General features: G+C 48.8%; 1 protein-coding gene across 1 annotated transcript in view; it reads left to right on the top strand.

The window, feature by feature from the left end:
- The first annotated feature begins 3,616 nt into the window (after positions 1 to 3,616).
- DCAF5 (DDB1 and CUL4 associated factor 5) overlaps positions 3,617 to 13,429 on the top strand; it is a 133,158-nt gene continuing 123,345 nt past the window's right edge. The window contains exon 1 of the mRNA XM_075329842.1: positions 3,617 to 3,955. Within this exon, the coding sequence (XP_075185957.1) occupies positions 3,700 to 3,955 (256 nt within the window). The 5' untranslated portion in view covers positions 3,617 to 3,699. The remainder of the gene's footprint in view (positions 3,956 to 13,429) is intronic.

Here is a 13,429-nt window from a genome sequence, read left to right on the forward strand (position 1 = left end):
AATGCTCAAATCCCACAGCAATGGGTAGCTGCGGATTTCGGGGAGCATCTGCGGGAAACCTGCGGACAAACCTGAGGCAAAATCAAACCTGCAGCAAAATCAGCGGGTACGTTGTCCCGTGGGTACATAGCCTAACAGTGCTCAATGGATCAGTGGACATTATTGGGTTTCAATTAGTGAAATATGTGAAGTAACATGAGGACAGTGTAATATGTGAGGAAATATCGGGACAGGGTAATATGTGAGGTAATGTGAGAAGGACAGTGTAATATGTGAGGTAATGTGAGAAGGACAGTGTAATCTGTGAGGTAATATTGCGGGACAGTGTAATCTGTGAGGTAATATTGCGGGACAGTGTAATCTGTGAGGTAATATTGCGGGACAGTGTAATCTGTGAGGTAATATTGCGGGACAGTGTAATCTGTGAGGAAATATCGGGACAGGGTAATATGTGAGGTAATGTGAGGGGGACAGTGTAATATGTGAGGTAATATTGGGGGGCAATGTAATATGTGAGGAAATATCGGGACAGGGTAATATGTGAGGTAATGTGAGGGGGACAGTGTAATATGTGAGGTAATATTGGGGGGCAATGTAATATGTGAGGAAATATCGGGACAGGGTAATATGTGAGGTAATATGGGGACTGTGTAATATCTGAGGTAATGTGCGGGGGACAGTGTAATATGTGAGGTAATATGAGGGGGACAGTATATGAGGTAACATGAGGGGGGCAATGTAATATGTGAGGTAATATGAGGGGGACAGTATATGACGTAACATGAGGGGGACAGGGTAATATGTGAGGTAATTTGGGGGGGGCAGTGTAATATGTGAGGTAATATGAAGGGGATGGTGTAATATCTGAGGCAATATGGGGGCAGGGTAATATGTGAGGTAATATGGGGGACAGTGTAATATGTGAGGTAATATGAAGGGGATAGTGTAATATCTGAGGCAATATGGGGGCAGGGTAATATGTGAGGTAATATGGGGGACAGTGTAATATGTGAAGTAATGTGAGGCGGCCAGTGTAATATCTGAGGTACTATGGAGGGCAGTGTATTCTGTGAGGTAATATGAGAACAGTGTAATATCTGTGGTAATGTGAGGGGGACAGTGTAATATATAAGGTAACATAAGGGGGGCAGGGTAATATGTGAGGTAATGTGAGGGGGACAGTATAATATGTGAGGTAATATGGAGGGGACAGTGTAATATGCGAGGTAATGTGAGCGGGACAGTATAATATGTGAGGTAATATGGGGGGGCAGTGTAATATGTGAGGTAATGTGAGCGGAACAGTATAATATGTGAGGTAATATGAGGGGGACAGTATAATATGTGAGGTAATATGAGGGGGACAGTATAATATGTGAGGTAATATGGGGGGGAGTGTAGTATGTGAGGTAATGTTGGGGGCATAGTGTAATATGTGAGGTAATGTTGGGGGCATAGTGTAATATGTGGGGGGCAGTGTACTATGTAAGATAATATGGTGGGGCCTGTAATAAACATGTAAGATGATATTGGGGTGTACATGTGTGAGGTACTGTAGGTGTGAGGTATTGTAGGTTGGCATGAATGTATGAATGTATGAGTCCATGTTGGGATGTAAACATGTATGAGGTAATGTGGGGTGCACACATGTAATGTTAGGGTGTTGACACAAATGAGGTAATGTTCGGCTGCACACGTATGAGGTAATGTCGGGGTTCGCACAAGTATGAGGTAATGTCGGGGTCTGCACACATATAAGGCACTGTTGGGGTGCACACATGTATGAGGTAATGTACGGGTGCGCACAGGTATGAGATGTTGGGGAGCACACACCTAAGGTAATAACAGGGTGCGCACACGTGTGAGGTGATGTTGGGGTATTCGCACATTGGAGGTAATGTTGGGGTGCAGACAAGTGTGAGGTAATGTTGGGGTGTGTACACGTATGAGGTAATATCGGGGTGCACACATGTATGAGGAAATGGGGTGCGCACATGAGTTAATATTGGGGTGCGCACACATATGCGGTAATGTTGGGGTTCACCCACGTATGAGGTAATGGGGTGCACACACTGAGATAATGTCTGTTAATGTCGGGGTGCACACACTGAGGTAATGTCGGGGTGCACACACTGAGGTAATGTCGAGGTGCACACACTGAGGTAATGTCGGGGTGCACACTGTGAGGTAATGTCGGGGTGCACACACTGAGGTAATGTCGGGGTTCACTTACACTGATGTAATGTCGAGGTGCATATACTGAGGTAATGTCGGGGTGCACACACTGAGGTAATGTTGGGGTGCACACGCTGAGGTAATGTTGGGGTGCACACGCTGAGGTAATGTTGGGGTGCACACACTGAGGTAATGTTGGGGTGCACACACTGAGGTAATGTCGGGGTGCACACTGTGAGATAATGTTGGGGTGCACACGCTGAGGTAATGTTGGGGTGCACACACTGAGGTAATGTTGGGGTGCACACGCTGAGGTAATGTTGGGGTGCAAACACTGAGGTAATGTTGGGGTGCACACACTGAGGTAATGTCGGGGTGCACACTGAGATAATGTTGGGGTGCACACGCTGAGGTAATGTTGGGGTGCACACACTGAGGTTATGTTGGGGTGCACACGCTGAGGTAATGTTGGGGTGCATACACTGAGGTAATGTCGGGGTGCGCACACTGAGGTAATGTTGGGGTGCACACGCTGAGGTAATGTTGGGGTGCAAACACTGAGGTAATGTTGGGGTGCACACACTGAGGTAATGTCGGGGTGCACACTGAGATAATGTTGGGGTGCACACGCTGAGGTAATGTTGGGGTGCACACACTGAGGTTATGTTGGGGTGCACACGCTGAGGTAATGTTGGGGTGCACACACTGAGGTTATGTTGGGGTGCACACGCTGAGGTAATGTTGGGGTGCATACACTGAGGTAATGTCGGGGTGCGCACACTGAGGTAATGTCGAGGTGCACACTGTGAGATAATGTCGGGGTGCACACACTGTGGTAATGTTGGGGTGCACACACTGAGGTAATGTTGGGGTGCGCACACTGAGGTAATGTCGGGGTGCACACTGTGAGATAATGTCGGGGTGCACACACTGTGGTAATGTCGGGGTGCGCACACTGACGTAATGTTGGGGTGCACACACTGAGGTAATGTCGGGGTGCGCACAGGGGGTAATGTCGGGGTGCGCACAGGGGGTAATGTCGGGGTGCACACTGTGAGATAATGTTGGGGTGCACACACTGAGGTAATGTTGGGGTGCACACGCTGAGGTAATGTTGGGGTGCACACACTGTGGTAATGTCGGGGTGCGCACACTGACGTAATGTTGGGGTGCACACACTGAGGTAATGTCGGGGTGCGCACAGGGGGTAATGTCGGGGTGCGCACAGAGGTAATGTTGGGGTGCGCACACTGACGTAATGTTGGGGTGCACACACTGTGGTAATATCGGGGTGCACACACAGAGGTGATGTCGGGGTGCACACACTGTGGTGATATCGGGGTGCGCACTGTACACCACGGCCTCCGGGTGACGCGGCGCCTGTGTCGGCCCGGCCGTTGTTTGCTCCCGGGGACAGTCGGGGGGAGGAAGCGGAGGATCAGCTGAGGAGGAGGAGGAGGAGCTCGGATCGGCCCCGCAACTTGTGTCTAAACAGCTCGGTGCTTCCCTAGCTGCCATGTCTGTATGACGAGCCCCGGATCACAGGGCGAGCCCGGGCCGTGCGCTGCCGCCATGAGAAGGGACGGGGGTTGCGGCATGAGGTCGGTGGTGGGCTTCCTGTCCCGGAGGGGCCTACACGGAGACCCGCTGCTGAAGGAGGACTTACAGCGGCGGAGGCTGCAGGCCTGCAGGAACCTGTACAAGAAGGACCTGCTCGGACACTTCGGTTGTGTCAATGCCATCGAGTTCTCCAACAGCGGGGGAAACATGCTGGTGTCAGGCAAGTGGCACCCCCGTATCCGCCGGCACCCCCGTATCTGCACCCCTACACCCCGGCCTGTGGCGGCGAGCTGGGGAGACCTCAAGTCCCAGCATGCCCTGACAGCCGCATAGCCACAGGTTGCCTGTAATCTGGTGTCTGCCTGGCATTGAGGGTCTGTGGTCCCCCCTGCTGCTGATTACAGGGCACAGAGCGGCAATATTGGCCCACATGGGGTCCTCACTGTCACCCATCTTAAAGGGGGGCTCTGCTTTTTGTATATGACTTTCAGAATACAAGATGTGGGAGTTGTGATCCCCTGTTATGTGATCAGAGGGGGTAAAGCAGTGACACAATGCAGCCCACCTGTACCCTGACGTGGGGTGATCTGCAGGTGATCCCACCACCATGTATTGCCCGTCCGCTGTGTACGCCACACTGCTGCACTCACGAGGGGCACAGGCGGACCCCATTGGGTCATAAGTATTTTTGGTTGGAAAACCCTCATAACGTGTCGGAAGATTACTGATCACCTCCTGTACAGGAGCGGGGGGGCTTACTGATCACCTCCTGTACAGGAGCGGGGGGGCTTACTGATCACCTCCTGTACAGGAGCGGGGGGGCTTACTGATCACCTCCTGTACAGGAGCGGGGGGGCTTACTGATCACCTCCTGTACAGGAGCGGGGGGGTTACTGATCACCTGCTGTACAGGAGCGGGGGGGTTACTGATCACCTGCTGTACAGGAGCGGGGGGGCTTACTGATCACCTGCTGTACAGGAGCGGGGGGGTTACTGATCACCTGCTGTACAGGAGCGGGGGGGTTACTGATCACCTGCTGTACAGGAGCGGGGGGCTTACTGATCACCTCCTGTACAGGAGCGGGGGGCTTACTGATCACCTCCTGTACAGGAGCGGGGGGCTTACTGATCACCTCCTGTACAGGAGCGGGGGGGGCTTACTGATCACCTCCTGTACAGGAGCGGGGGGGCTTACTGATCACCTCCTGTACAGGAGCGGGGGGGCTTACTGATCACCTCCTGTACAGGAGCGGGGGGGTTACTGATCACCTGCTGTACAGGAGCAGGGGGCTTACTGATCACCTGCTGTACGGGAGCGGGGGGCTTATAGTCGGCAGATAATTCCCAGGAGGTTTCTCTCCATAGAATGGTATATTGGGGGGGTGGACGCCCCTGAATGTCTTTAGATTCTGCCCTATATCAAGTTGGGGGCACCGCTGACAATCCGCCGTCAGATGTCATGGCTGGAGTCCAGGCGTTACTATGTTATCTGTAAACACTACTGTTGTGATCACAACATTATAGCCAAGACTGAGATTGTCATTTCTAGAGACGAATGGAGTGATGAAAGATGGCTGTAACTTCTAGGATTTATGCTTTATCCGACCATTTATTCCTGGATAAGGGCTCGTGCGCACGTTGCGTAATTGCATACATTTACGCTTTGTATTGCACTTGAGTGTAAATGCATGCGTCCTGCGTCCCCTGCACAATCTGTGTACTGTAGATTGTGCGCGACACGTGCGCGCAATGCTTTTATGAATGCAGCGATTTGGGTACTAAAATTTTGACCCAAATCCGTGCGTTCATAAAATGTCAATTCCGTGCGCTATGGATGCAGCTCCCACTCTTGTCTATGGTGGGGGCAGCATCCCAAGCGCATGAAATCTGCTTTTTTTCTACAAAACGACATCCATTATGCAGTGTTTCTGCAGCGATTTGAAGTGCACATGCGCTGTCAAATCGCTGCAGAATATTCAGCAGTTACGTGCGCATGAGCCCTTACTGTACTGCAGATACATTACACCATGTGTTACAGATTGTTTAGAAGTCTCTCCACATTCCCTGCTTATTCAGTGTCTGCGATATGTGCAAAAGTGATCAATTTCTTAAAGTGATTGTTCTGCCTTCTATTTATGACGTATCCTTTAGGCCATTTAGAAGAGCCAATATTATGGTGGTACATGTGTTCAGAGATCTGGCTAAACAGATTAGCAATCGCCAGACTAATGAACAAAACTTTTAAAGAAGCGCTCCCGACAATAATTATGTTAAAATACTTACCGATCACTGCCTTTTTCCATTTCCAGCTTTGGTTAAGTCTTCTGAGTCAACCGACTTCAGCTCTGAGTGACCTGATGACACAGGGGTGTATGTGCGAACCGGAAGTCATTTTTACAATATAAAGCCCTGATTCAGCAAGACCAGATTTTTTCCCATCGGTCTTGATGAGGGCGCATGCTGGAGTTAGAGGCACCTGATGGCGAATGACTGTCAGGCTAGATTCACATTTCCGTTGTTTTGCATCAGTCACAATCCGCGGCTCTGATAAACAACACAATCCGTTTGGCGGATTCCGTTGTTTCCCATAGACTTATATGAGCGGCGGATTGTGACTGATTCTTTTGCGATGCATTCTTCACCCGACTGATCAGTCGTGGAACGACTGACCGTCGGGCGGCAGAAACGCAGAGTGTAACGTTTTTTGAGCAGCGGAATCCTTAGGATTTCGCTCCATATGCTCTCTCTCGGCGGCTGAACGATCAGCTGATTTCCCCCGGCGGCCGGCTTCTGTGAGCGATCAGCTGATTACCCGGCGGCCGGCTTCTGGGAGCAATCAGCTGATTACCCGGCGGCCGGCTTCTGGGAGCGATCAGCTGATTACCCGGCGGCCGGCTTCTGGGAGCGATCAGCTGATTACCCGGCGGCCGGCTTCTGGGAGCGATCAGCTGATTACCCGGCGGCCGGCTTCTGGGAGCGATCAGCTGATTACCCGGCGGCCGGCTTCTGGGAGCGATCAGCTGATTACCCGGCGGCCGGCTTCTGGGAGCGATCAGCTGATTACCCGGCGGCCGGCTTCTGGGAGCGATCAGCTGATTACCCGGCGGCCGGCTTCTGGGAGCGATCAGCTGATTACCCGGCGGCCGGCTTCTGGGAGCGATCAGCTGATTACCCGGCGGCCGGCTTCTGGGAGCGATCAGCTGATTACCCGGCGGCCGGCTTCTGGGAGCGATCAGCTGATCACCCGGCGGCCGGCTTCTGGGAGCGATCAGCTGATCACCCGGCGGCCGGCTTCTGGGAGCGATCAGCTGATCACCCGGCGGCCGGCTTCTGGGAGCGATCAGCTGATCACCCGGCGGCCGGCTTCTGGGAGCGATCAGCTGATTACCCGGCTTCTGGGAGCGATCAGCTGATCTCCCAGCGGCCGGCTTCTGGGAGCGATCAGCTGATCTCCCAGCGGCCGGCTTCTGGGAGCGATCAGCTGATCTCCCAGCGGCCGGCTTCTGGGAGCGATCAGCTGATCGGCCGGCGGCCAGCTTCTGTGAGCGATCAGCTGATCACCCAGCGGCTGGCTATTGTGAGCGATCAGCTGATCACCTGGAGGCCGGCTATTGTGAGCGATCAGCTGATCACCCGGCGGCCGGCTGCTGTGAGCGATCAGCTGATCACCCGGCGGCCGGCTGCTGTGAGCGATCAGCTGATCACCCGGCGGCCGGCTGCTGTGAGCGATCAGCTGATCACCCGGCGGCCGGCTGCTGTGAGCCATCAGCTGATCACCCGGCGGCCGGCTGCTGTGAGCGATCAGCTGATCACCCGGCGGCCGGCTAATGTGAGCGATCAGCTGATCACCCGGCGGCCGGCTAATGTGAGCGATCAGCTGATCACCCGGCGGCCGGCTAATGTGAGCGATCAGCTGATCACCCGGCGGCCGGCTAATGTGAGCGATCAGCTGATCACCCGGCGGCCGGCTAATGTGAGCGATCAGCTGATCGTTCTCTCTTTCACGTTTTAAAACGGAGTCCGACAATTAATTCTAATTCTTGTCATCCGTTGTACAACGCGTCAGTCACAAGCGTCAAGCAACGCATGTGACTGATGCAAAACAACGGAAATGTGAACCTAGCCTTACTGAATCAGGCCCGTCTGAAAAGTGGTGTGCGCCTTGCCATAAGTCTTACCTCAGTCAGGGACTGGAGTAAGATTTGTGGTGTAAGGTAGGTATGCCTCATGAATTAGACGAGCTGTGTTCTCATGGCCCCGTGCTGCCTCAGCTTGGCCAAAATAGGCAGAGCTGGGTGAAACTGGCATAAGAGCGCCAAAAGTCGGAAAAGTTTTGCACAACTTAATTTTGAGTAAAAAATATTGTAACTTTCTGCTATAATCGATTTGATGAATCGGGGGCTTAAAGGGTATATCTAAGACTTTTGTAAAAAAAAAAAAATGTGCCAGACCACTAATAGGCAGGTAGTTGCTACCTACCCGCCTGTTGTCCTATGTGTCATTCTTCAGGGGCACAGAGCGGTCACAGACTGCTCCTGATGGAGATACAGCTGCATCTGCTGACATAGCGTTAACAGAGCCGCGACTTCTCATCGTTCATCGCTGTGCTCTTGAGATGACGGGGGCAGCCAACGTTATGCTGATTGACAGCCGGTTCCTCCAGTTAGGCAGCGAGCAGCCAGCTGTCAATCATCATGACGTCAGCTGTCCACCAGGTCTACAAAGCAGAACTGAAGCCTCCGCTCTGGTAACATGATGTCAGCCGAAGGTGCTGAATCGCCAGCAAGAGCGGCCTGTGACCGATCTGTGCCGGCGGAGAACGGTGCTAGGCATAACGGGCAGGTAGGTAGTATCTGTCTACCTGTTAGTGCTTAGGCACATTTTATTTATTTTTTTTAATTTTTTTTTTTTTTTTTTACAAGGTTTCAGATATACCCTTTGATTCTACAGTGTGTCCACCCATATCCTGTCCACCGCCATTAACTTGAGAACGGCGGCAGCTATAGGCATAGAAGTGGTGTCTAGGTATAGTAAAGTAGCCATGCGCTATGCAATGAAACCATCTATAGCGCCACCTGGTGGAAAACAACGGAGTTAGCATTTTTATCTCGAAAACAGAACGAGATAGAGAAAAAAGGTGAATTAAAAATTATAGGGCATCATTAATTCAATACGAATCGACACCTTGCATACAGAAATGCTATGATATCAAACCCATGACCCCCCCCCCCCCAAAAAAAAAAACATTGAATGCTGGTCACGCATATGGCGCTCATTTAACTTTGATGCTCAAAGTGTCCCCCGTCAGCTGCAATGCACATCTGGACTCTGCACAGCATACTGTATCTTGCTGCACGTTGTGCAATATGGTAGGTGACTCGTTTGCACAAGCATCTGTGATACGTCATTGTAGGTCCTGCAATGTTGGTGGAGGGGTCGCATACACCTGCTGTTTGATGTGACCTCACAGAAAGAAGTCCAATGGGGTCAGGTCAAGTGAGCGTGGAGGCCACTCCACACAGCCACCGTACCCAATGACTTGTAGGAAGGTCTCCATGAGGTATCGCTTCACGTCCGCAGCCTTGTGAGTTTTACACGTTCTATTCATAGCATTTCTGTATGCAAGGTGTGGATTCGTATTGAATTGATGATGCCCTACAACTTTATAATTCACTTTTTTTCTCTATCCTGTTCCGTTTTTTGAGCTAAAAATGCGAACTCCATTGGTTTCCACCAGGTGGCGCTATAGGTGGTTTCATTGCGTAGCGCATGGATACTTTACTATACCTAGACACCACTTCAATGCCTATAGCTGCCGCCGTTCTCAAGTTAATGGCGGTGGACAGGATATGGGTGGGGACACTGTATAGAGAATCACTTGCAAATTTTCCCCATTGTGTTATACACTATATGGTAAAATGAATGGTGTTCTCCAAAACTGCAACTCCCGCTAAAAAAGTAAAGCCTTCATGTATGTGAATAGTGGGCCTGTTCTGTTACCGTAGGAGGTGCCAATGAGCAGGAAACACAGAGCATATGCAGGCATGTGCCATTTTTCCTATATGGGTGGTTTAGAGAAAAATAAGCATTCATACGCCTATATTGATGGGGGGAAAAAGTTATGGCTGTGGAAAAAGGTGGAGGAAAAAAAAGAAGAAAATTAGTTGCATAAGCAATAGATGGTTGTTGGCCAAATGCTGGATTGATTGGTGGCTATCTGTACTGACTCTCCCATATGTACGCACACATCGGCCAAGCGTGCATGTGTTTTTCTATAGTGAGAGCAGAGTAAGTTGCTGGAAGACGGGCCTGGCAGAGGTGGAGGTTCTCTTGGGGAAACAAAAGGATCAGACATTGTAGTTTAGTTTCCACCATATATACATTTTATGTTCAGCTGGTCCTGTTGAAATTGGTGGGGATCTTATGATCTTATCACTATAAAGGTGTTGTTCATCACTGGGAAGCTTTTCCTAAGCTGTCCGGCATAATGTAAATGATACTTTGTAAATTCCCAAACCCAGGCGGCATAATTGAGCTGCAGCCGAAATTGGTGAGATGAGTATTATTTCATTTGTGTGTATTGGAATAACACAAAAAAAAACTATGAAAAAAGCAAGTTGGCCATCGTTTCACACAACTCCAAAAATGGGCTGATCAGAATTTTTAGCACCCTTTACTTCGTATTTGTTTGCACACTCTTTGGAATAAATAACTGCAATCACTCGCTTCCTATAACCACATCAACAAGCTTCTTACACCTCTCACCTGGAATTTTGGATCACTCTTCTTTTCCAAATTGCCCCAGGTTTTGAAGGACGACTTTTTCCCAAGAGCAATTTTAAGATCTCCCCACAGATGTTCAATGGGATTTAGGTCCGGACTCATTGCTGTCACTTCAGAACTCTCCAGCACTTTGTTTCCATCCGTTTCTGGGGACTTCTTGAAGTTTGGGGTCATTATCCTGCTGGAAGACCAATGACCTAAAACACAAACCCAGCTTTCTGACACTACAACCAAAAATCCTTTAGTAATCTTCAGATTTCATGATGCCTTGTAAAGAAGTCAGGGAACCCAGAGGCAGCAGAACAACCCCAAAACATCATTGAACCTCCACCATCTATGACTGTAGGTACTGTGTCCTTTTCTTTGTAGGCCTCATTCCGTTTTTAACAAACAGTAGATTGATGTGCTTTACCAAAAAGCACTACCTTGGTCTCATTTCTCCACAAGACACTTTCCCAAAAGGATTTTGGCTTACTCACATACATTTTGGCAAACTGCAATCTAGCTTTTTGTTTACACCTGAAACCAGAAGTTTCCATCCACTATCTAAAAAGATGCATCTACATGTTTTTCTCACTATCTGCCATGAAATCAGAATAATCCTTTTCCATTTTAGGTCAATTAGGAACCAAAATTATTTATATTTGCCAAATGCCAGAATAATGATAGAGGGAATGTTTTAAGGCATTTTTATTATTTTTTTACAAAGTCAAAAGTTTCCATCCATTTCATTATGGTACCATTGCCCTTACACTGTGTGACTTGTGTGAAACATTTTGGATATCCTTCCACAAGCTTCTCACAATAGTTGGTAGAATTTTGGGCCCATTCCTCCTGACAACTGGTGTAACTGAGCTACATTTGTAGGTCGCCGCTCGCACCGGCCTTTTCAGCTTTGCCCATAATTTTTCAATAGGATTGAGATCAGGGCTTTGTGATGGCCGCTCCAAACATTGACTTTGTTATCCTTAAGCCACTTTGTAACTAGTTTGGCAGTAGCTTTGGGTCATTGTCCATTTGGAAGGCCCATTTCTGCCCAAGCTTTAAGTTCCAGGCTGATGTCTTGAGATGTTGCTTCTGTATGGCCACATCATCTTCTTTCCTCATGATGCCATCTATTTTGTGAAGTGCACCAGTCCCTCCTGCAGCAAAACATCCCCACAACATGATACTGCCGCCCCCGTGTTTCACAATTGCGGTGGTGTTCTTAGGCTTCAAAGCTTCTCCATTTTTCTTCCAAATATAACAATGGTCATTATGGCCAAACAGTTCCATTTTAGTTTCGTCAGACCACTGGATATACCTCCAGAAATTTAAAGTCTTTGTTCCTGTGTGCATTTGCAAACATTCGGCTGGCTTTTTTATGTTTCTTTTGGAGTAATGGCTTCTTCCTGACAGTGGCCTTTCAGCTCATTTTGATACAGTACTTGTTTCCCTGTGGATAATGACACAATCTTACCAGCTTCCACCAGCATCTTCACAAGGTCTTTTACTTTTGTTCTTGGGTTGATATGCACATGTCTGACCAAAGCACATTCATCTCTGGTACACCGAAACCCGTCTCCTTCCAGAGCGGTATGATGGCTGGACATTCCCATCTGGTTTGTACTTGTGTATAATTGTACAGATGAACAAGGCACCTTTGGGTGTCTGTAAATTGCACGCATGGATGAACCAGACTTGTGCAAATCCCCAATTCTCTCCCTGAGATCTTTGCGGATTTCTTTTAATTTTCCCATGATGCTACACAAGGAAGCCGTGTGTTTCAGGTGAGCATTAAAATACATCCACAGGCATGTCTCTTAGTTAACTCAGATGTTCCTAATAAATCTATAAGAAGCTTCCAAAGACATGACATCATCATATGGGCTAACTTGATTGGGGCTGCTTATCCACCATCCGGATTATTTTACGTTAAAACTTTTCATCAATTTTTCTCTGCCGTCCTCATCCAGGGAGATTAGCTACAGTGCCATTGGTTGTAAACTTCTTGACTGTGGTGTGCACCATGGACAAAGGAACATCAAGATCCCTGGAGCAACCTTGAGATTGTTGATTTTTTTCAGCAATTTTGGTCTCAAGAGACAGTTCTCCATACTAAAGGTCCCGTCACACACAACGAGATCGCTAACGAGATCATTGCTGCGTCACGGTTTCTGTGACACAGTAACAATCTTGCCCGCAATCTCGTTATGTGTGACACCTACCAGCGATCAGGCCCCTGCTGTGAGATCGCCAGTCGTTGTTCAAGGGTCCGGACCATTTTCTTCAAATGTGATGTCCTGCTGGGCAGGACACAGCGATGTGTTTGACACCTAACAATGACCTCCTATACAGGTCGCTCATTGTTATACAGGTCGCTGATCGTTACTGCATCGTTGGTAAGGTCTGACTGTGTGACATCTCTCCAGCGACTTACCAGCGATCCTTATCAGGTCGCATCGTTTTCGGTATCGCTGGTAAGTCGTTAAATGTGATGGGGGCTTTAGTGTGGCACACAGATACACAATGCAAAGATTGTGTCAACTTTTCCCCTTTTTATGTGGTTTCAAGTGTGATTTCATATTGCCCACTCCTGTTACTTGCCACAGGTGAGAGATTGAATGAGTATCACATGGTTGAAACAAATGTTGTTTACCCACAGTTTAGGAAAGGTGCCAACAATTTTGTCCTGACAATTTTTGGAGTTTTGTGTGAAATTATGTCCAATTTGCCTTTTTTTTTCCTTAAAGTTAATAAACATGTGCATAACAAAACTTGTATAATTGCAATAATTTTTTGGGTGAAAGACTTCATTTTCTGGAGAAATTTCAAGGGTACCAACACTTTTGGCCATGACCGTGTGTGTAAATATATTTAATTTTTTACATTTTATTCAGGAGTTCAAAGGGGTGTTCTCAAGTTTAAAAGT

Source organism: Anomaloglossus baeobatrachus, chromosome 12 (assembly GCF_048569485.1).
Source record: "Anomaloglossus baeobatrachus isolate aAnoBae1 chromosome 12, aAnoBae1.hap1, whole genome shotgun sequence".
NCBI lineage: Eukaryota > Metazoa > Chordata > Amphibia > Anura > Aromobatidae > Anomaloglossus > Anomaloglossus baeobatrachus.